This window comes from Leucopleurus acutus (assembly GCF_964270905.1).
Source record: "Leucopleurus acutus genome assembly, chromosome: 20".
Classification (NCBI taxonomy): Eukaryota; Metazoa; Chordata; class Mammalia; order Artiodactyla; family Delphinidae; genus Leucopleurus; species Leucopleurus acutus.
In genome coordinates this window covers 53,770,935-53,795,818 of record NC_139162.1, presented here as the reverse complement: position 1 = coordinate 53,795,818, position 24,884 = coordinate 53,770,935, and the positions used below count along the sequence as shown (strand labels likewise).

The window sequence follows — 24,884 nt, the reverse complement described above, 5'->3', positions numbered from 1 at the left end:
CAGGCCAATTTGTGGAGGGCCAGTTCTCAGATTTTATTTCTTTCAACTTAAAAAAAATTATAGCAAGTCTTACCTGATAGGATAGTTTTAATAGCTTTGGGGGACATATCTGTAAAGTTACGGTTGACCGACTTATATGTCTTAAAAGTTTGTAAGGAATACTTGATTTGTCTCTGCCTTAGTGAAACAGGAAGGGGGCAGGGCACAGCCATTGAAAGAATGACACAGCCATTGAGGATATGATATAAACTGGTTAGAACTTGCTAGGCCCAAGATTTGACTTCCCACAGACCTTGAACCTCATTATACACTCACTGTAATACATTAACATGCTAAATGACACACCCACCAGTGCCATGACAGTTCCAAGCCTGAACAAGAAGGACCAAAATGTGGGTGGTGGCCCAATTCCTGAAAATTCCTGCCCTTTCCCCCAAACAGCTGGAATAATCCTCCCACTTGCTAGCCTATGAAATTACTCGGGCAGCTCTCACCTTCTGCCTATGTAATGTGTACTTCTCCGTATAAGCTAGCTTTCACTTTATTATTGCTCGCTCTTGAATTCTTTCCTGCAAGAAGCCAAGGAGTCTCTTGAGACCTGGGATGTGACCATTCTCTTGCTCCCTCCTTCTCCTGCAACAATAGCTCACTGCTGCTATAGCTGGAAGGAGCTTGGACTAAGATGCAGAGATAGCGTAAGGGGTGAACAGAGAGAAGGGGCTGGACATAAAAAAGTGACAAAGCAGACCACAGATGCTCCAGAATCGTCTCCCAATAATCTCAGATACAAGCAGAGGTGCTAAGACCTTGATGACACAGTCCCAGAAAGAATGGTTGTGTGTAATTTTGAAACCTAGCAGAACCCTGTGGGTCCTCCCGGGTATAAAAGCCTTTCTGTGTCCCCCCTTTCTTGTTCGTAGGAAGAAGTCTTCAGCCTCCTAGACATTCCATGAGTTCCAAAGGGCAGATTCAAATAGCTTCTAATTAGGGAAGTAAGGAACGCAGTAACAAAGGAAAAGCAGTCAAGAAACAATAGTGCCGCGGTAAAGCAGGGTCCTGGTTCCTCCTCAAGGGATACACATAACAATATACCTTTGAGTTCTGTAGCAACTAAGGCCCCCACCCAAGCAGAGGATGGTAACTTCAGGCTGAGCAAAAGATTCCTGGACACCGCCCTATTACCTCACCACCAATCAAAAGAAAGTCACATATCCTGCAGCCCTCACCCCAAATTTTACCTTTAAAAACCCTTCCCCCAAAACCATCAGGGAGCTCGGGTTTTTTAAGCAGGAGCCACGTATTCTCCGTTCTTGGCCCTGCAATAAACCTCTCTCTGCTCCAAAGTCCAACATTTGGGTTTGCTTAGCACACGAATTTGTGTTCAACAGCAATTTCTTCAAAAAATATTGGCACTGCATTGCTGATGCTCTGACAGCATCACAGTAGCTTTTGTATCCACTTAATTCATAGACCACAATTTCAAATTTCAACACTTGGTGTTTTCCGAACTGGCCTGAAACAAAAGACAACCTCGACAATGAATTCACACTTTGACCCGCACTCACCTGCTAAGTCTAACCTCACAAGCTGAGATGCAGGGACTTGTCATGGGCCCTTCTATTACCCAAGCTTGGCGGGCCATCCTCCTGTTCACTTTGGGGGCAGAGGGGGAGTGTTCTCCGCTGTACGGACACCTGCAATTCCTCTGGCATGGCCGCGCTCATTGGGCGTTTCTTTCTTGGCCGCTGAAGTGGGCGGCGCCCGCGCCATGTTTGCCTTGTATAAGCTCGAGCCTTTGAAACTATGTACCTTGTGCAGTGTTGTTCGCAACTCTTCCAGCCTCGCCACACAGGGAATGAAGTATCGGGTGAGGGAACAGTTCAGGGGCCTTTTACTGGTCTCGAGCCATCCGGATTAGTGGCGCAGAAACAGCTATCTCTGTTCTGAATGATAAATACTCAAAGATGGCTGCCCCCGGGGAGGCGAGGCGCAGAGGGCGCAGACACATTACCCTCTAAGAAGAAGCCGGAAGTCCAATTGTCCGTGCTGCGTAGAAAAGTTTCAGTCCCTCATCGGCCGCCGTAGTCCGGTGCCGAAACTGGCTTTAGAGAACCCGAAATGAGAGGATTCACAAGTGTAGCCGCTAGGAGATCGGAGTGGGATCAAGAGGAAATCAGGTCAGTGTGTGACTCTCTCCGTGGGATAGGTTAAGGGGTGAGAGAGGATCTGTGGGCGTCCGTGTAGATAGGAGCCGCAGAGTCCGCGGGGAGAGCTGGTGGTCTGGCACCATGGGTCTGAAGTTGGGATGCCTTTGCTGTCGGGCATGGGGGAGCTCTCGTGGTCGTGCATTAAAGGTCCATAGAAATCAAGGACTCAGAGTCCTGAGGTCAGAGTTTGGGGTCTTTGCAGTTCACTTTGTTAGTAAGGCTCAGTCATTGGGAACGGGAGGGGGGTTGGTATTTGTCAATGTAAGTGGTGTTTGAATTAATTTGGCGCTCAGTGACGGAGTAGCCAGGGGTGAGATAGACCAGATGAACGCTACAATTCCCTTCAGTCCTTGAAGCCCATTTTCCTCTCCAAGGACTGCTTTGGAAGTCTCCTTAGGGTGCTACATCACCTTCTCCTTTCGTCCCCCCGGATACGAAATTTAGGGAGATCAAGCATTAAGCAAATCTAAAGTGGTAAACTTTCTAAGATGAGGTTTCTTTCCTCCTTACTGAGAGTTTACTTGGATATTTCTTTTCAGATTCTTTTTTTTTTTTTTTTTTTGCGGTACGCGGGCCCCTCACTGCTGTGGCCTTTCCCGTTGCGGAGCACAGGCCCAGTGGCCATGGCTCACGGGCCCAGCCGCTCCGCGGCATGTGGGATCTTCCCGGACCGGGGCACGAACCCGTGTCCCCTGCATCGGCAGGTGGACCCTCAACCACTGCGCCACCAGGGAAGCCCTTCAGATTCTTTTTGACACCAGTAAAATAACACTTCTGGTCCGTCAAATTCTGTTTCCCAACTTTTATTCAAATGTTAGTATATTTCAATTTTTGTCTTGTTATTTTCTCTTAATTTTCATAATTCAGATAAACTATGGAAACAGGTGTAATTTGCCTCTTTTTAAAAAGTTAATTTCATATTTTAAACATTTCCATAATACAAATTCTCTTAGTTATTACTTTTAGGATTACATTAGGATTTGGTATTTACTCGAGGGTTTGTTTCCCTGACCCACATCTCCTTCTTGGTTTTTTGCCTTTGTTGCAATTGAAATTAGGGTCTTTTTTTTTTCTTCTAATTTTTATCTCCTTTCAATTTCTTTAACATAGTAAAACAATTTAAAAATATATTATTAAATACTTTCTTTTTTGGTTACTACACTGAAATTTTATGATTACTAATAGCTTTTTCCAACTCAACAGTTCATTATGAAATTAAGAACTTAACATTTTATTATGAAAAATTCCAAACATAGAAAAGTTGAATGAATTTTACAGTGCACCTGTACTATACCCACCACTTAGATTGTACCATTAACATTTTACTATATTTGCTCTGTCAGTTATCTATCCATCCCTCCATTCATTAATTCATCTTGTTTTTCTTTTTTTTAAATTACTTTTATTTATTTATTTTTCTGGCCTCGCCGGGCGGCATGTGGGATCTTAGTTCCCGGACCAGGGATGGAACCTGTGCCCCCTTCAGTGGAAGCTCGAAGTCTTCCCCACTGGACCACCAGGGAAGTCCCTCTTTCTTTTTTAAAAAAAATTTTGGTGCATTTCAAAGTAAACTGCAGACATCAGTATACTTTCCCCTAAATACTTAAGCATTTCTATCAACTACAGTTCTTCCAATAGCTTAATTAATTCCTTTATATTTTCCAAGTGAATGATGATCTGAGCATTTCCAAATAATATTGTCCCAGTGACAAATGTATGGATTTGCGAATGAAATGAATCTGGCTTTTAAAAATCTGGATTCTTGCTCTTACTGATGACTTGGGTGAATAACTGTGATAGTGTGATTTTTCAATAAGAAATATTTCGTCTTGGTCCCGTTTCTGGCACAGAGCTCCTAAAACCTTTGGACTTTTCAAAGTTTTGAGAGTGATTTTGGTGTCTCTTGTTATGTTAATGGAGTGACTTTTGGAATGCACCTAAGGATGGGGCTAGTTGTCTGTACTGCCAACCATGTGATTAGAGGGTCGGAACTTTCAGTCCCACTCCCTGACCTCTTGGGAGGAGAAACGGCTGGAGATTGAATCAACCACCAATGGCCAGCCAGTTACTCAATCATGCCTATATAATGAAGCCTCTTTAAAAACCTAAAAGGAAGGGATTCAGAGAGCTTCCGGTTGGTAACTTGTGGGGGTACTGGGAGAGTGGCTTTCCTGGAGAGGGCATGGAAACTCCATACCCTTTCCTCATGCCTTCCCCACTGCATCTCTTCCATCCTGTTGTTCCTGAGTTATATTCTTTTATAATAAACCGGCAATCTAGTATGTAAAATATTTGAGTTCTTGAGCCACTCTAGAAAATTAATTGAACCTGAGGAGAAGATCTTGGGAACCTGTGATTTATAGCCAGTTGGTCAGAAGTACAGGTAATAATCTGGACTTGAGAATGGCATCTTATGTGATGGTGGGTGGGTGAAGGGGGGGTGGGAGGGCAGTCTTGTGTGACTGAACCCTTAACCTGTGGGATCTGATGCTGTCTCTGGGCAGATAGTGTCAGAACTGAACTGAAGTGGGATGCCCAGCTGGTGTCAGGAGAATTGCTTCGTTGTATGGGGGGGACCCCCTTCCCTCCACCACAATTTGGAATCAGGTCCAGAACACTTATTTAGTTACTGAACCTGAGTCTTGTTCTTCATTTGTGCAAATAAAAGTTTAGTCCCTCTCTCAAGTTTGCTGAGAATTAAGGGAATTAAAATATATAAAATTGTGACGGTTAGTGGCACATACATGGTAGAAATAAACAGCTGCTCTTTTTCTGTGTTTGTACTTTCATACTTTGTAAAATTTATTACTCATGTCATTTACTCATTTTTTTTGTAATGAAAACTTAAAAGACGATAAACTTACAGTAATAATTAGGCAACAATAATTTTATATTCTATTACACATATTTTACATACTTGTGAAAAGATAATTAAGAAAATAAAATGACCTATCTAATAATATCTAGGTATAATCACATTAACTTTTTGGTATCGGTATTTTTTTGATATGTCTGTATAAATATATGCACACAAAAATGTCACCTGCCATTCCAGTAAACAAGGAATGTTGCCCGCCATCAGCCACTGCATCAGCACGCCCCCACCCCAACCATGGTGCACCCAGAGGGGAATTCAGGATGGGGAAAAACAGGATACTGGCCCTAGATTGTTAAGATGCATATCTAAGGAATAATTTCAACGAGCCCAGACTCTTGCATCTTCCCATACATAGAAAACCACTAAAATCATTAACTTGAGATACGGTTTTTTTGTGATTAGCAGTTATCTTTTCACATTCAACTACATATTTCTTTTTCAGCAAAAACTTATGTATATGTCCTGGGTCCTCCTTACCTTACCTCAGCAGTTCCTCAGCTACTGAGAGGTTGCCTCCCAGGCTGTAGTCCCCGTAAGGTCTTTGAATAACACATAACTCTCAACTTTTAGGTTGTGCATTTTTCTTCAGACATGTTTTACACATTTTGTATTATGGCAGAAAAACATTTATGCTACATATAACTTTGAGTTACATATTTTTTCACTACATATAGAATGTTTTAAATAGCTGCACAGTATTCCATTGAAAGTTTATACTAATCAGTTAATCCTCTATCACTGCATCTATATAATACTTTATGCATACATTTATGTATAAATATATAAATATAAATATATTATGTATACATTTATGTATATATATATACACAATTTATAGGAATATGTATCTTTGCATGCTTATGCCATTATTTCCTTTGCAGAAATTTCTAGAAGTAAAAGTTTTCATTACCAATGATAACTATTTTGAAATTTTCAGTATACAGTGTTAAAATATTCCACTAAAATGTTCCGCCATGTAACAGACATCAATTTTCTTTTATATAATTCTATCAATTTCTTTTTGTGGTAAAACACACTTAACATAAGATTTATCATTTTAACCATTTTAAAGTGTATAATTCAGTGACATTAAGTACAGTCACAACATTGTACAAACATCATCACTATCTAGTTGTAGAACTGTTTTATCATCCCAGATGGAAACTATGCATCCATTAAGTACTCACTTCCCATTCCTGTCTCCCCCGCCAGTTCCTGGCAAGCACTAAATGCCTTTTTGTCTCTATAGATTTGCCTATTCTGGACATTTCATATTAATGGAATCATATAATATGTCGCCTGTTACTTCTGACTTCTTTCATGTAACATACTGTTTTCAAGGTTCATGTTGTAGCTCCTTTGAGTACTTTATTCCTTTTTATGGCTAATATTTCACTTTATGGATTTTGTTTATTCATTCATCTGTCAATAGACACCCCATTTTTTTTATTCATTCATCTGTTGATAGACATTTGGGTTGTTTCCACCTTTTGGTTATCATGAGTAGAGCAGCTCCGAAATTTGAGTACAAGTTTTAATACCTGTCTTCAGTTCTACTGGGCATATACCTAAGAGCAGAATTGCTAGTAATTCTGTATTTAACTTTTTGGGTAACCGCCAAAGCGTACTCCACAGAGGCTGCACCACTTTACATTGCCTCCAGCAATGTATGAGGAATCTAATTCTCCACATCCTTGCTAACACTTATTATTTTATTTATTTTTATGGCCATGCTGTTGGTTATGAAGTGATAAAGTGGTATCTCATTGTGGTTTTGATTTCTATTTCCCTAATGACAAATGATGTGCCATCTTTATACGTTCTTTGGAGAAATGTCTATTCAAGTCTCTTTGTCCACTGTTTAAATTGTCTTTTTGTTATTGAATTGTAATTGTTCTTTATATATTCTGCTCACTAGACCCTTAATCAGTTATATTATTTGCAAATATTTTCTCCCATTCTGTGGGTTTCCTTTTCACTCTCTTGGTAGCATCTTATACAGACTACTTTTAAATTTTGATGAAGTCTAGGCGCTTCCCTGGTGGTGCAGTGGTTAAGAATCCGCCTGCCAATGCAGGGGACATGGGTTTCAGCCCTGGTCCAGGAAGATCCCATATGCCGCAGAGCAACTAAGCCCGTGTGCCACAACTACTGAGCCTGCGCTCTAAGGCTGCGAGCCACAACTACTGAAGCCTGCGCACCTAGAGCCCGTGCTCCCCAACAAGAGAAGCCACTGCAGTGAGAAGCCTGTGCACCAAAACGAAGAGTATCCCCCACTCGCCACAACTAGAGAAAGCCCACACGCAGCAACGAAGACCCAATGCAGCCAAAAATAAATAAATAAAATAAATTTAAAAAGATTTTTTGACGAAGTCTTATTTTGTTTTGTTCTTTGTATTTTTTGGTGTCATATCTAAGGCTCTGTTGCCCAAATTTGAGGTCAGGTCGATTTATGCCTAGGTTTTCATCTAAGAGTTTAATAGTTTTACCTCCTACATTTTTCTTTTGGCACTTTGACTTAAGAAGGCGCTGCCTTTTTTTTTTCTTTCTTTTCTTTTTATCAATTTATTTATTTATTTTTGGCTTTCTCTAGTTGGGGCGAGAGGAGGCTACTCTTCATTTCAGTGTGTGGGCTTCTCATTGCAGTGGCTTCTTTTGTTGTGGAACACAGGCTCTAGGTGCACGGGCTTCAGTAGTTGTGGCATGCAGGCTCAGTAGTTGTGGCATGTGGGCTCTAGACGGCAGCCTCAGTAGTTGTGGTGCGTGGGCTTAGTTGCTCTGTGGCATGTGGGATCTTCCCGGACCAGGGCTCAAACCTGTGTCCTCTGCATTGACAAGTGGATTCTTAACCACTGCACCACCAGGGAAGTCCCAGGAACGCACTGCCTTCTTATCTCTGTGGTTTCTGATAGAAATCAGCTGTTCATCTTATTTCATATCTATTGCATATGACAGTTGGTTCTTGCTGCTTTGAAGATTCTCTATCTTTGGCTTTTGATAGTTTGAACTTTATGTGTCTCACTGTAGAACTCTTTGAGTTTAAAAAAGAAAAGAAAGTGATTTTAAGTTCTTTGCATATTGGCTCGTTTGGGGCAATCCTTCAAACTTAGCCAGGCCATTTATAACAGTGCCTTAGGCTTCTTTTCCTGCTTCTGCTGAGCCTCAGTACCAGACAGAGGTGAAAGCTCATGTTCTTCTCCGTGTGTCTATTGTATGCAGGCCTCTTGTGTCAGTCCTTTAGGCAACCCACAAATAGGTCAAAACAAACAATTCCTTGGGGACAAGATTTACTTTGCTCCCTACAGGTCCAGGTATCCATCCACACCACGAATACTGGGGACAAGGCTAATTTAGAATGCCATAAAAAGTCTCCTGTTTTAGAGACCTTACTCCTGGTCAGGTGTTCACTTTATTTCTGTAAACCATTGACTGTCTTCCAGAGTTCCAGTAAGGTTGATTCTGACAGTTTTTGTCAGTTTTTTTAGTGCTCCTGAGGAATCCCCTGGAGGTATCTACTCCACCATTTTTGCTAATGTCAGTGTCACTAGCACGTGCATGCATGCGCAAACACACGCACACACACACACACACACAAACCCACCCGTCTTTTTAATGAGTGCTTTTATCTCTGGCTTTCAGCTGGACATATGTGGGATTTATTCAGTTTTGTTTTTTTATTATGGTTCTTTTTCTTTTTGAAAGATATACAGATACAACTTAAGTCATATCATCCTCTATTTCTCCCCTTCTTTTCCCATGGATAACTGCTATCTTGTTATATATTATGCATATTTTCATACTTTTACTAGATGTGTATGTATCCACAAACAACACATACTCTTGTTTTGTGTTTTAGACACAGATGGAGATGGTAGTATATATTTTTAAAAAAACTTATAGGTCGTGTTTTGTTTTTTCATGCTAAGGCAGTAATGAATTCCTGACATACCCAGGGCTCATATTTGAAATAGATGTTGGATTTTTTTTTTTTTTTTTTTTTTGCTGTACACGGGCCTCTCACTCTTGTGGTCTCTCCCGTTGTGGAGCACAGGCTCTGGACACACAGGCTCAGCGGCCATGGCTCATGGACCTAGCCGTTCCATGGCCTGTGGGATCCTCCCAGACCGGGGCACGAACCCATGTCCCCTGCATTGGCAGGTGGACTCTCAAGCACTGCGCCACCAGGGAAGCCCTAGATGTTGGATTTTTATGAAATATTTTTCTCAGCATCGATTTTGGCAATCATGTGACATTTCTAATCTATTAATATATTGTAGCAGACACCCTTGGTTCCTTGCTGTGCAGAGTTGACGTAGCTGACCTGAGACTGTTCTCCTTGGAAAGGCCTGCTGACAAGATGCCTTCCCCTGGCATCTGGGAACTTAGATTTTGGGAGGGTTCCCACTCTTCCCTATCGAGAGTGGCTTACTGTGCCAAGACTCTTCTTTCAAACAATATGGTTTGTCTTGAACACGTGTTTTCCTCTGGGATTCTGGAATTTTGGTATATACTAGGAATAGCCCCCCATAAAAGCCATGGGCACTGAGTCTCTAATAGGCTAACACATTTCACATGAGTTATTACAACTTTTTGCTGGGGAAGTGAGCATATCCTCTGTGACTTCATGGAGACAGGACTCTTGGAAGCTTGTGCCTCGTTTTCCCCCAGACTTTGCCACACCTTTTCCCTTTGTTGATTTTGCCTTGTATACTTTCATGGTAATAAATCAGTTATGTGCTAAATCTTGGGAGTCCTAAGGAATCACGGAATCTGGGCGTCATCTTAGGGACCTCCAGCACACCTGCCAAACGTCCATTCACTTCCTTCTCCTTTTCTGCCAGATTCTCCAGACATTCCTTGGCTTGTGGCAGCATAACTGATGTCTGCCTCTGTCTTCACATGGTCTCATCTTCCCTGTGTGTTTCTTCTCAGTGTGTCTGGTATAAGGACACTCATTGGATTTTAGGGCCTACCTGGATAATCCTGGATGTTCTCATCTTGAGATCCCTATAATTACATCTGCAAAGACCTTTTTACCAAATCAGATCACATTCACATGTTCATGGGGTTACGATGTGAACATATCTTTGGGGGGGGGGGGTGGCACCATTCAAACCACTACAAAGGAGTATGTGGACACGTGATTTTAAGGGGAAAAAATGTCCAGAGCCTCACTTCTATATGTCTTCTTTCCCAAAACTGATCTGTGTGAGAAGTCTTCTGCCATTCTTCTGCCAGGCTTTGTGCTGTGCTGGTTTTCCTTTCCCATATTCCCTTTCTCATTCATGCTACTTATACTTCACAGAAGGCATACCTCTCTCCATTTAGATTGTTATGTTTTACTGCCTCAGGGGCATCAAATAAAGGGACAGTTAGAAGCACTGGCCTTGACTTAAGGTGGGTGAACAACAGCAGTGACAGCATCTGGGCCCAGACGGAATATATCACCCAAATGAAATTCACAAATGAATTCACAAATTCACAAAAATCAAATTCACAAATGAACTTACTCTTCACTCCACAGGTCCTGGCTTCGAGGAGCAAGAGAAATCAAGTAAAGGATGAGGAGGAGGTTCCTGGAGTTGCATATGGTCATTTCGTGGGACATCTGTTACCTGAGACTGAGATTTTGGAACAGAAACTTAGGGCAGATCCAGAAGAGACTAAAAACAACATCCTAGTTACTTGGCATTTCCCAAAACAAGAAAATGATGAAGGCTCAGGTGACTTTTGGTTTGTTTTATTCTTGATTACCTCATGGATTTCCAGAAGGCTGGAAAAAAAAAGCAGTCCAATTAAATGAAAAGTATAAATTGGGAAAAAATGGGCTCTGGGGAGAAATAAACTACCTTCAAAATCATGATGAAGTAGAATCAGGTATATATTGTTCGTAGATTTCGTACTACATGACCAATGTTGGTATATAATGTATGACTCTGTAGGTCCCTCCTGGTTACATAAACCATCAACTTGCATGTAATCTGTCAGCCACTGCAACCAGAGAATCATGATAAGTTATTTGATATGCATTGAATCTGAGGAGAAGGCAGATAATTTCCTCAGGAGATGTCACTATTTCATGGTACTTAAGTCTTGGGAAATTTCTTTGATGGTTTCTTTCTAGAGGTGATAACATTCATTGTGTTCACAGCATTCTTCTAATATTGATACATATACAAGCAGGTTGTGTATGGCTGTTTCTTATATGATTGTTCTGAGTCCTCTGCTGGACTAGACCAAGTAGAATTCAGTGCACACAGTTTTTCAAAAGACCACAGCTTGGTGACTTATATACCCACACTTGTTTTGGGCTGGTTTTATCCTTGAATAAAACCTAAAGTGCCCAGGAAAATGTAAGGTTTGCACAGTTATCAAAGGACATCTGTGAACAGGTTGTAGAATGGGTGTTTCAGTACAGATTTGGCCACAGGGAGTTATAAATTCTTGTTTGGTAATGGCTTGGGTTTTTGAGCTCCACAGTTTGCTTTAGAACTTTACCTTATCTCAGAAAATACAGAGCCCTTCCATGTGTTCAAAATCTAGTTATTACTGTACTTTTCATGCCCCAAAAAGTTAAATATTTTGTGTAGATAGGAAAGAGCTAGATGTTGTTATATTTAATTGGAATAAAATTAGTGAGCTATATTGAAAAGAAGAACTCATCTAAATATTGAAACTAGCAAAATAATAATCATCAAATTGATGTTTGGTCAGTTTAAAGCAATTACATCTAATCGTGGTACTGCTACTGTGCCATTCAACGAGGTACCAGTATTTTTGTGTGTGATGACGGTTATTATGTATTGACACTAAATTTAAATTCCCAAGTTGATAGAGCTATTAAAAATGAAATAATTGATCAAGTAATAAGGAAAATTTAACCAGAAAAAGTTCAATTGCTTATAAAATTTTGATAAATGAAAGAGAATACCCCAATAATCTAGTTGTTACCTCCCACCTCCTTATTGCCTTTATTTATTTAATTGCCTTTATTTTAATTAAACAAATGACTAGTTGTGGTATAATTTTATATATATATATATATATATATATATAGTCTTTGTCTCTGGTTCCTGGCACAGAGTTCCTAAAACCTTTGGAATTTCCTCAGAGATAGGAGTGTCTTTTTTTATCCATAACAAGCCCCTTTGAGCCATATGTGTGCTAATTAGGTGACTCAGGATGGGCCCCTAGAGAGCTTCAGGGTGGGAGCTGATCCCCAGAAAGACCAAGCCTTGATTGGAACTTCTGGCTCTACCTCTGATCTCAGTAGACAGGAGAGGGGCTGGAGATTGAGCTCTATCACTTGTAGGCAGTGGTTTAATCAGTAATGCCTATGTAATGGAACATCCATAAAAACCCCAACAGGGTTCAGAGAGCTTCCAAGTAGGCAAACAGTCTACTTTCTGGGATGGTGACTCACCCCAACTCAACAGGGACAGAGGCCCTTGCACTCAGGACCATGTTAGATTTGGCTCTATGAGCCTCTTCATGTGACCATTCATTTGTGTCCTTCATAATAAACTATAAGAGTAAGCATAATAATTTCCTGAGTTCTGTGAGTGGTTCTAACAAATTATCAAACCTTAGCTGGGAATTTATGAGAACCCCCGAATTTGTAGCTAAGTTGGACACAAGTGCAGGGAACCTGGAATCTGGGACTTTGGACTGGTGGCTGAAGTGAAGGCAGTCTTGTGGGACTGAGCTCTTTAGCCTGTGGAGCCTGATGGTAACTCTGAGTTGTTAGTGTCAGATTAGGATTGAATTCAAAGACCAAATGTTAGGACAAAATATGCTCCTAGTGCTTTTATCACTTAGGAGACTACAAGGGTTTTAGGAGCGCTAAGCCGGCAACCAGGGACAGAGAACATTATATATATTTTCTATTATTTCACACCTTCCATTTCAATAATGAGAGAAACACTCTTATCACATGGACTGTGTTGTTACAGGGCACATGGACTATGTTGTTACAGGGATCGCTGACACTGAAGGATGTGGCCGTGGACTTCACATGGGAGGAGTGGCAGCTCCTGGACCCTGATCAGAAGGACCTGTACAGGGACGTGATGCTGGAGAACTATAGCAACCTGGTGTCCGTAGGTGAGGACGGCTCCCCTGTGTCCCTTGGACGGTGACTTTTCTTTCTTCAGCTTCTGAAAGAGTTGTTGTGTCTGTGGTGCTCTGAAGTGGAAGATTTTCAGTCTCCTCCCCCCGGCCCCAGATGAGAAGGTATAATCTCTCCGCGTTTTAGAGACAAGCCTTTAATTTCCAAACATGCAGATCGTGCAGTCCCTAAAGAGTACCATTCTTATAGCATCACAGATCCCTAGTGCCATTTGATGAGCCTAAGTCTTCTGTTATTTCCCACGAACAGGGTATCAAGTTAACAAACCTGATATACTCTCCACGTTGGAACAAGGAGAACCATCATGGACCTTAGAAGATGAAGTTCACAGTCACCCCCATCCAGGTAAGTGAGAGAGAACAGCAAGAGAGGGAAGGCTGTGGAAATCACTTTCTAGTCCTTTAGAGAAGGCATCCCAGTGGTGAGGGTGTCTGAGGATACAGAAACAGCCTCCATGTATCCCTTTCCTCATATGAGAGCTCTTTTTCTGTGCAAGAACTTAGAGGAAAGTATACCACTTTATCTCATCTTGGAATGAATCCCTGTTTATTTCTTCTTAGATGTCAACTTTCCCCCTCCTAGGATTATTCTTGCTTGGTTTTTCAAATCCTCCCATTCTTCACTTTTTAGAGTATGATTTTATGTTCCTTTCACATCTCTTGGTATGAAATTCCTCCTTCCGTGTCTCTCTTCTAAGACAGAACTTTGAATTCATCATTGTCTTCTGACTCATACACCTTCCTGCTCCATTGTGAAATATTTATTTCCCTTTACGACATCCAACTGCACCTCAGGTGCCTTACTCTTGTAGTAATGTGGTCTCTTAATGTGTATTCATCTGCTTACTTGACTTTTCTTTTTACCCCCTCTGAGATTCTTCAAAGGTTCTGTTGTCATCCCTCTGCTCTGTCTCATAGGCTATAAAACCTTATTTTATTCAAATGTGTTAAGCTCTTTGTGGAGACTTGCAATTGACATGTCCCTTAACACTGTCTAATATACCTGCTGGTACCATATATTTTAACCTGTCTCCATGGCAATTCCCAATGAGTTCACTCTTTTTGTGTGAGAAACTAGAACCATCTTCCCTCCCAGAAAATCCCTTTCCAACATCCTTTTTAAAACTGAGATTCTCTTGTACTTCTGTACATCTTAAATCCTGGCATTACCTTGAATCTTCTCTACCCTCTGGGCTCCCGTATTTAATGCCTCTGCTGTTCCTGTTCTTTGTGTAATTAGGAAAGACGTTTCTAAAATTTCTCATTCTCATTTCCTAGCCTAAACGAAATCATAAAACCTCATGCCCACCTTACTGTAGTTCCTTTTTATATTTGTTAATTAATCATTCTCTTAGTTAAACTTTAGATTTTGTTGTTGGATTCTTTTCCCTAAAGCTATCTTTTTCCTCCTCATAGTCTGATGGCATTAAGTTCCAGTTGACCATATTACTATGACATAGAAATTTCTCTTCTATCAAACACCTAAGTCCCCACTCTCAAAGAGGAGGCAGAAATTTAACAAAAATAGAGTTTCAGTTTTATAAGATGAAAAGAGTTAATGGAGAGAGATAGTGGTGATGGTTATACACCATTGTGAATGCATTTTAATACACTGAACTGTACACTCAGAAATGATTAAGATGGTAAATTTTGTGTTATGTGTAATTTATCACAATAAAAGTAAATGGGAAAAAATACACAGATACTATGTCTGGTGGTGAAAACGACTGTAAACACCAAACCATCAGCATGGAAAATGACTAGAGATAAGGTCAATGGGGTCATAACTGGGGGTTTGCAATAGGTCATTTGGTCACATAGGGCCTTGTCATCCATTTCAAACACTTGATTTTCCTCCTAATGAGAAAACCTTTAGAAGGATTAGGGTATAGCAGTGACGGGATATAATTTATGTTTTAGAGGTATCACCTTGGCTATCAGTAGAAAATAGACTGGAATAGGCAGGTGTTGAAGCAGAAAACCAGATGTGAGACCTGGTTGTTGGTGACTTCAACCCAGCTTGAGGATGGTATGAGAAGATTCTGGAACAATAAAGACTGAATTTGCCACTTAAGTAGATATGGGATATGTTTGTTTCCTAGGTAACAAATTACCACAAACTGTGTGACTTGAAACAACAGAAATGTATTCTCACAGTTTTAGATGCTAGAATTTGAAAATCAAGGTATTGGTAGAGCCATGCTCCCTTTCAAAGATCTAGGAATGAATCCTTTCTTGTCTATTCCTCGCTTCTGGTACTGGCCAGAAATCTTTGATGTTCCTTAGATTGTAGACACGTCATTCCAGTCTTTGCCTCTGTTATTACATGACCTTCTCCCTGTATGTCTCTGTGTCTGTAGCCAAATCTCTGTCTCCTTAGAAGGACCCCAGTCATTGGATTAGGGTTCACTCCAATCCATTTTGACCTGGTCTTAACTTGATTACATATGCAAAGACCCTGATTCCAAATAGGGTCACATTCATAGCTACTAGGGGTTAGGGTTTAAACATGTCTTTGGGGGACATATTCAACCCACAATATGGAGTGTGAGAGGGGAAAAAGACAGAAGATGATGCTAAGTATCTTTGATAGAAGAGACTAAATTTAGCGGGAAACAAAGAAATGTCTTTCAGAGCAAAGATTTTATGAACAAAGCTAGAACAAATCTTCATGTAATATTTACAAATTAAGCTTTTTAAGGTGTGAAATGTTTCTGCTATCATTGAAGGCTGTACAAAATTCAAGTAAATCGTAAATATAGAGACTATTTCAGAAATTTAGAAGAAAAGTAGCCTAAAGTGGTATAGAGAGAATGAAGAGTGATAGTATCATAAAGTATCTTAGGTGAGAGAAATAGCTCAGTTTTGAATTAAGATGACAAGGAAACATGGCAAGAAACTGGAAAAGTGCAAGGCCATGTGGGGCCTGTCAAAAGATTGGCCTGAAACCAGCCATGTGGAGACCAATGTTTGAAAGTATTTGTTGGGGAGCTAGTGGAGTGGAAACTTAGATAAACTGGGTACATCACGGTAATGTAAACTTTTATCACCAGGCTTACTGTTGTGACTTTTATGTGTTAATAATAAAGGAGGCATGGTGGAGGTTAGGTTTTGTATATTCTAACTCTAGATAGTCTTATTTTTAACCTCGGTGGCAGCATTATAGAAATAATAAGGTATAGCTAGATGTTCTAAGGAAAACTAAAGATAAAATTGTCACATCTTGATTCAGGAGGAAGGTGGTCCTATAAGACCCTTTAATTAATGCCAGCAGAGACATTACTGTATGATTAAGGAAGAAGACGCTATTGTTGGCAAGTTGAGAGATTAGTATATCAGGGACAATGAAATGGGAAAAATTCCACCATGACATCCATACAGGTACAGAATAGTGAAGAAGGTGAGCATTCCCATGTCTGGTGCAGCAGATCTGCTTCTAAAAAAGACTGTGCCCCATTAGCCTGTTGTGAAAGTCCATCAGGATCATCATGTCCCTTTCTGTGGGAATGTATGAGAATGTGTCACAGCTCCATGCAAGGTTAGAATGTGAGATTGGTGCTTTGGGAAAGTAAATTTGATGATGGTCTACCTAATGAAGAAGAATGGCAAGTTTTATCAACAGGATGAGCACCCAAGAGTCTGTTAGAATTTTCTTGAAATCATGACCTGTATATCCAACATTCTGAGTTGCCTCTTTGATGTATGTTCTAACACCCACGTCTTCTTTCTCTACCAGCGTGGTTATGTTAGGGTCTCTTCAGAGGGCTCTAGGAATCCCAAAACTCTATGTTGACTGACTAAAGCTTTCGTCTGTGCCTTCATCTTTTTTCAGTCTTCATGTTTCTCATAAAGTGATCTCATACAATACTCTGACCTTAAATAATATATACTTCTTTGTTTTGGGTTTTTTTTTTTTTTTTTTTGGCTGCACCGTGCAGCTTGCGGGATCTTAATTCTCCAACCAGGATTGAACCTGGGCCCATGGCAGTGAAAATGCCAAGTCCTGATCACTGGACTGCCAGGGAAGTCCCCTTAAATAATATTTACATACTGATGTTTCCACATTGCTATTTTCAGTCAAGACCTTACTCAAGTCTTATCATCTAACTGGCTTTTCCGTGTCTGTGCTTGGATATTATCTCAAAAATGATATGTTTCAAAATGTACTTGGTTTCCCTCACATTCTGAACTTGGTTTCCCTCACATTCTGAAGTTCGGCAATATTCCTCATCTTGTTAAAAGGCACTACCCAACTACCCAATGGGTCAAGCCAAATACTCAGGCGTGCACTTTGATTCCCTCTTTTGTTACCTCTTCTCACATCAAATCCATTAGTGAGTCTTGTTTATCCTTCCTTCCAAATAAATCCTGATATCTTCCACTTCTTATTTCCTTTGCTTCTTCAAACCACTGTCACACTTGGAACTGCCTACTTTATTCCTTATCTTATTTGTTTATTGTTTCCCTTTCCACCCATAGAATATGGCTTCAGTGAAAGTAAACAATTTTTACCCTGACGGCTGTTATCTTTTGGGTTGTTTGGTGTTTTATATTACTGTGTCTTTAACAGTTTCCAAGAGACAGGAGTTAGTGTTTAATGGATACAGAGTTTTTCAGTTGGGGAAGATGAAAAAGAACTAGAGATGAATGGTCATGATGGTTGTACAACAATGTGATTGTACTTAATGCCACATAAATATACACTTAAAAATGGTAAAATTTATCTTATATATATTTAACAATTGTTTTTTTTTTAAAAAAAGATAAGGTACTTTTATGCTTGGAATTTCTTTTATATTTGATATCATAGGTTTTCCATTAAAGAGCCAGCTCACTCCAAGTTATTTTTTTTAAGTGTTTATTGAATTTGTTGCAATATTGCTTCTGTTTTATGTTTTGGTTTTATGGCCATGAGGCATGCGGGATCCCAGCTCCCCAACAAGGCACCGAACCTGCACCCTCTGCATTGGAAGGTGAAGTCTTAACCACTGGACCACCAGGGAAGTCCCCCAAGGTATTTTTGAAGCAGTTTTATTCCATATGATACTCATGGAAGGGTTAATTGTTCTCTTTCCTAGAAATTGATAAAGTGGATGATCATATGCAGCCACACTTGCAAAACCAAAGTATACTGAAGATGTTGGAACAGCGTTATGAACAGAATGCATTTGAGAATATTATTTATCAGAGCAAAAGTTGTTTTCCTTTGAGGCCAAATCATGATGTATTTGATTTACATGGGAAAACTATGAAATTATATTTAGATGTAATCAACCTGAGTACAAGCTGCAAAAAAATGGAGTCTGCTGAGTTTAATGGAGATGGGAGATCCTTTCTCCATGCTGATCATGAGCAAACTCATACTGAAATTAAACATCAGGACATACACAAAATAGAGAACACCCACGAATGTACTGAATGTGGGAAAGCCTTCCTCAAGAAGTCTCGGCTCAATGAACATAAGAGAATTCATACAGGAAAGAAACCCCACAGATGTAGTGTCTGTGGGAAAACCTTCTCCAAGAAGTTCAAGCTCACTGAACATCAGCGAACTCACAAAGGAGAGAAACCCCATGAGTGCCGTGAATGTGGAAAAGCCTTCCTCAGGAAATTTCAGCTTACTGAACATCAGAAGACTCATACAGGAAATAAACCCCATGTATGCAGTGTATGTGCGAAAGCATTCTACAGAAAGTTCAAGCTAACTGAACACCAGAGAACTCATACAGGAGAGAAACCCTATGAATGTCCTGAATGTGGCAAAGCCTTCTTTAGGAACGCAGAGCTCGTTATACATCAGAGAAACAAAAGAGGAGAAAAACCCCATGTATGCAATGAGTGTGGGAAAGGTTTCTCCAGAAAATCACAGCTCATTCTGCACCAGAAAATTCATACAGGAGAGAAATCTTATATATGCAGTGAATGTGGAAAAGGTTTCATACAGAAGGGCAATCTTATTATACATCAACGAACTCACACTGGAGAGAAACCCTATGGATGCACTGAATGTGGTAAGGCCTTCAGCCAGAAGGCATGCCTCATAGCACATCAGCGATTTCATACAGGAAAGACTCCCTTTGTATGTACTGACTGTGGAAAATCTTGTTCACAGAAATCAGGACTCATTAAACATCAGAGAATTCACACAGGAGAGAAACCCTATGCATGCAGTGACTGTGGGAAAGCCTTCACTACAAAGACAATGCTCATTGTCCATCAAAGAACTCACACGGGAGAGAGGCCCTATGGATGCAATGAGTGTGGGAAAGCTTTCTCCCACATGTCATGCTTGGTTAAACATAAGAGGACACACACAAGAGAGAAACAAGTAGATTCAGTGAAGGTGGAATTTCCTTCCACAAAGGGTCACAGCTTATTAGATACTAGTGAACTCATGCAGGGGGAAAACACTGTTAATATGGTGACTGTGCAGATGCCTTCTGCAACCCCTCAGACATCATTAAACATCAGTGGGCTCCTAGCAGATAGGAATGTAGCCCTTATGGAACAGCCAGAGGCCAGAGGTGCACCCTCAGGAGATAACAGAGAGTTTGTGCAGGAGAGAAACTTCATGAATGCAATGAATGTGGTTATGCCTTCAGTGGTCAATTATATCTTATTTTATGTCACAAAAAACACATAGGAAAAAACTGGTACATTCTATTTGGAAAAGCCTTGAGCAATAATGTATAGCTGATTATATGGTTATGTATAAAAAGCAAACCTATGAAGGCAGAGGTTAGGAAAGCTGTGTTTTGGAAGATAGATCCTATTATCAGTGATTACCAAGGTCATCAGTGAGCTTATAGTGTGTAAAAATATGAGAGTGGTAAAGTCCTTCCCTCAATAGGTGTCATTACATACTGGAGAGAAATTTGGAAGGCAGTGAATGTGGCAGGTTTTTCTGCCCCATCCATTAGCTGATGAAATCATATACAAATAAAACACTGTGAACACACTAATTGTGGAATATCTTACTAAAGTTCTTGTGAAGCAAAGCCTGTGAAAATGAGAAACATTCGAGAGATTTATGTACCAATTCCCACTTCATAATACATTACACAATATACCTGATGTATATTTTTGGACAGGAAACCTTGAACAATATTCCTAGTTACTATGCTTATGATTCCATAATTTTAAGGAGAAAGACAGTCTACCCCACATCACTGGTTAAGGTTATCATGTTATACTCATTTCTCCTAATTGTGGATTCTTTTTCTTTTTTTAAAAAAAAATTATCTTCAATGCCCACCCAATATATGATTAGCTGCTGCATTTCTTAGGCTCTAAATTTATTTAAATATTATTTCAGACAACTGAATTCCCTCACAACAGAAATGAATATTAAATTCATAAATATAACTTAATGTCCTTGAATGAGCTTAAGTTCAATTTATAAATAAGACTAAGCATTATACCATAAAGGTCACTATAAATGTGATTTTTTAAATTTTCTAGACTTGAAAAGGTAGTGAAATCAGGTTTGCAAAATGAACTGAAAGCCCAAGGACAATTAGTAATTTAAACCTATAAATTAACTAACAAAATACATTCCAACATAACTCTTGGTAGTTTTTTTCCTGAAAACGTGAAAATAAAATGGGCAATTTGAACACAAATTAAGATGACTCTTCTTGCTTCCATCCTAGCTCTCTCTTCTCTGATTATCCAAATTATTCTCAGAATCCTGGGAATATGAAAATCTAAACTGGATAACTATTCAGCTGCATTCTTCCCTCTGGAGATGGCTCCCTGCCCAACCCTTCCCTTTGCCTCATTGATGGAATGGATATAGATGTCAGGAAGAATGTTGGGGTGGTTCCATTTCCTCTCAACTAAGGGACTCTCGAGTCTTACATGTTTGAGTGTCACATGAGGAAGAGAAAAGTAGATCATAATAGAATCAACTGTGGCCTGGTATCATACTTCACAGAGCTGGATCGACTGAATCAGATTGGGAATAGGTCAAGGGGCTCTGGAAGTGTGGGCTCAATCTGGTTCTAGACTGGAATACTATAGGCCTTTAACCAATCTGGCAAATATTTTCAGAATCTCTATAATTACTGAGCTGTAGCCAGGAGTAATGTCAGTAGGGACTGGCATAAAACTGATGTAGCATTAAGGTTCAGACCAAGTCTACTGCTGGAAAACTGGGATTTGAGGAAGAGCATGAGGTCAGGTCCCTTAGGGAGAAGCTAGGAGTGGAGGCATGTAAGTAGATGAGGTATCTTAATGGCATTGTAAATGATTTTTAAAAAACACATGATGTAAAAACTTAGAATTACTTGAAGAGAACATCTCAATTGTTTTCTTAAGGATTTTAATGTGGAATATATGAGGATCTTAGATCATGTATAAACATTGCTATATCAGTTTCAATACAAAGCAGAAATATAACAAATATCAAATATCATCTTCCTGAGTTTGTGCTCAAATATAAGGTCTTGAATGTAAGTTATAGTCTGTAAAATTTAGACTGTAAGCTTCATGAAGAAGTAACAAGTACTTCTACTGTTTAGGGACCTTCTGTTAACCCCTATATTACCAGATGTCTAGAATGCCTGACAGAGTAGGCACTCATTGTTAATTGGCTGAGTCTCATCCAATAAGCAATCTGGTCTTGCTCAACTGAGATCTAAAGTAGGATCAGAAAGGACCAACCTGTTTCCAAGTAACTTTAATGTATCTCAAAACAAACCTCAAGAATATTTATAGGAGTGCAAACACATTAATTAACAATGTTTGTCATCCAACCAAAAATTACCACGCATGCATAAAAGCCAGAAAGTGTGACCAATATTGAGAAAAACCAATCAGAAGTGACCAGAAACTGGCAATGCTAGATTGAGCAAACAAGGACAGTATGATAACTGTATAAAAAGTTATAACTGTATTCCATTGGATCAAAAAGGCAGAGAAGTGATTAACATGTTAATTATAACAATGTGTAATGGGGTTTAAAAAATATTTTATGTTACATGTTCATATTTTATAAGCCCTCCCATAATATTGTTTCTTCATTCACTATCTTGAGAAGAGAGTGGAGGGCAGTTTGAGAGATTTCCACCTGGTGTTCCTCACAATGATACCTCTTACCCCATTGGCTGAGAACTCAAGTCTTTTCTCTTTTTAATAAAAGCTTTTATTAGCTTTTGTTCTCTTTGTACGTGAGTTTTTGCCTTGTCATCAATTTCACTGGTCTTTTCTTTTGCATACCCTAATAGGTTAAAAAACTGCTCATGCTTTTTAAGACCCCCCCAGCACAGCCCCTTGTATCATTTTGGATAGTTTCTATTGCTGTGTCTTCAAGTTAACTAATCTTTTCTTATGCCATGTCTAATTGCCATTAATTCCATCAGTGTATGTTTTCTTTCAAATTGTAGTTTTTAATCTCTAGAAATTTGACTTGGGACTTTCTTTTTATATCTTTCACATCTCTATTTAACATGGTTTACTTTTAACCTATTCGTCACTTAATATTTAAAGTGGTTTTCTAGAAGGTAACATATAGTTAGGCCTTGCTTTTTTATCGAGTTGACAATATGTCTTTTTATTGGGGTGTTTAAATCATTTATGTTTAATGTGAGAATGTAGTTAGGTTGAGATTAAAAATGTACAATTTGCTATTCATCCCACCTATTTATTTTAAATTTATATTTTTGGCTTGTGCTGGGTCTTCGTTGCTGTGTGTGGGCTTCCTCTAGTTGCAGCAAGCGGGGGCTACTCTTTGTTGTGGTGCACGGGCTTCTCATTATGGTGGCCTCTCCTGTTGCAGAGCACAGGCTCCTGGCACACAGGCCTCAGTAGTTGTGAAACGCAGGCTCAGTAGCTGTGGTGCACGGGCTTAGTTGCTCCGCAGCATGTGGGATCTTCCTGGGCCAGGGCTCGAACCTGTGTACCCTGCATTGGCAGGCAGATTCTTAACCACTCTGCTACCAGGGAAGCCCCCATCTATTCTTTGCTCCCCTTTTCCTACCATCTTTTGGAGTAACTGAGTATGTCTTATGATTATTTATCTTCTTTGTTGGCTTATTTTATTTATTTATTTATTTATTTATCTATTTATTTATTTATGGCTGCACCATGCATGGCTTGTGGGATCTTAGTTCCCTGACCAGAGATTGAACCCTGGGCCCCAAGCAGTGGAAGCACGGAGTCTAACTGCTAGACCACCAGGGAATTCCCCATAATTTTGTTATTTAAGTGGTTCCTTTAGTTTACAGCATGTATCATTAACTTGTCAGTATAAGTATTATTATATATACCTCTTCGTGTATAGTGACAGAATCTTATAATAGTATACTTCCATTTTCTGTAGCCAGATTAGCTTCATTGAAGAGACTGTCTTCTGGATGTTCCTGGGTTATGTATTTAGGGGATGGGTAAGCTGGTTTTACATGATAAATCTACATTAGCATTCCTAACTCCATATACTTTTGGATACTTTACAGAATATGGAACAAGGAATTTCTGGCATTTAAACTTTAATGTAGTTCACCTTCAAGTCAAGTTTCAGTCAACCAACCAAGCAAACTGTTAGAGCCATTCCCACTGAGCTCACACATAAAAACCAGAATGAATTCATAGTAAGCCCATATTAAATTTGCTTGATCCAAAATCATATTCCTTCCACCATGACCCCACAAATGTTTCCCAGGTTTCTACTGAATACATTAAGCAACATTTTAAAAAGATAAATACTTCATGACTACATTGGGTTTATCCAAAGAATGCAAAGTCGGTTAAAAGTTGTCTAATTTTATAAACAATGTAATTCACCACTGTATTAGACTGCTCTTGTTGCCATAACAAAATACCAGAGTAGGTGGCTTAAACAACAGAAATTAATTTTCTCATAGTTCCAGAGGCTAGAAGTCCAAGATCTAGGTTCCAGCAGATATAGTTTCTGGTGAGACACTGCTTTCTGGTTTCTCTTCTTATAAATAAGGACACTAAACTTCCTGGAGCCCCACACTTAAAACCTCATTTAACCTTAATTACTTACCTTAGGAGCCCCATCTCTGATTAAAGCCACACTGGGTCTTAGGGCTTCAATATGTGAATCTGAGGAGACACAAACATTCAGTCCAAAATATTCCTCCACTGGCCCTGTCCCCTCCATTTCATGTCCCTCTTGCATGCAAAATACATACATTCCATCCCAACAGCCCCAAAAGTCTTAACTCATTCCAACGTTAACTCTAAAATCTATATCCAGGCCTTCTCTGGTGGCGTAGTGGTGGAAATCTGCCTGCCAGTGCAGGGGACATGGGTTCGATCCCTGGGACGGGAAGATCCCACATGCCGTGGAGCAACTAAGCCCATCAGCGCAACTACTGAAGCCGTGCGCCTAGAGCCCATGCTCTGCAACAAGAGAAACCACAGCAATGAGAAACCCACGCACTGCAACAAAGAGTAGCCCCCAGTCACCGCAACTAGAGAAAGCCCACACAGCAACGAAAACCCAATGCAGCCAAAATAAAATAAAATACAATGTTAAAAAAAAAAAAAGTCTATATCCGAAGTCTCATCTAAGTCAGATATGTGTAAGACTTGAGGTACAATTCACCGTGAGGCAAAACTCCTCTCCAGCTTTGGACCCCTGAAAACAGGTAAGTTATGTGCTTCCAAAATACAATGGTGGGACAGAGGTGGGATAGATATTCCCA

At 39.8% G+C, this 24,884-nt stretch overlaps 1 protein-coding gene across 2 annotated transcripts; it reads left to right on the top strand.

The window, feature by feature from the left end:
- Positions 1–2,091: 2,091 nt before the first annotated feature.
- On the top strand, positions 2,092–20,101 carry LOC309976482 (uncharacterized protein). 2 transcript variants are annotated; one of them, XM_082862091.1, is made up of 5 exons: positions 2,092–2,177; positions 10,610–10,808; positions 13,062–13,188; positions 13,463–13,558; positions 18,291–20,101. In XM_082862091.1, exons 2-5 carry the CDS (start codon positions 10,794–10,796, stop codon positions 19,853–19,855), a joined length of 1,803 nt encoding a protein of 600 aa, XP_082718217.1. In that variant the 5' UTR covers positions 2,092–2,177; positions 10,610–10,793; the 3' UTR covers positions 19,856–20,101. The 2 variants fall into 2 exon arrangements, with proteins under 2 accessions (XP_082718217.1, XP_082718216.1); XM_082862090.1 differs by having other exon boundaries at positions 13,038–13,188.
- The last annotated feature ends 4,783 nt before the right edge of the window (positions 20,102–24,884 follow it).

What these genes read in the sequence shown, in the direction of transcription:
- LOC309976482 (XM_082862090.1), top strand. An exon ending in TAGCAACCTGGTGTCCGTAG is followed by an intron (nt 13,189 to 13,462) that starts GTGAGGACGGCT and finishes TCCCACGAACAG; the next exon opens with GGTATCAAGTTAACAAACCT. An exon ending in TCACAGTCACCCCCATCCAG is followed by an intron (nt 13,559 to 18,290) that starts GTAAGTGAGAGA and finishes TCTCTTTCCTAG; the next exon opens with AAATTGATAAAGTGGATGAT.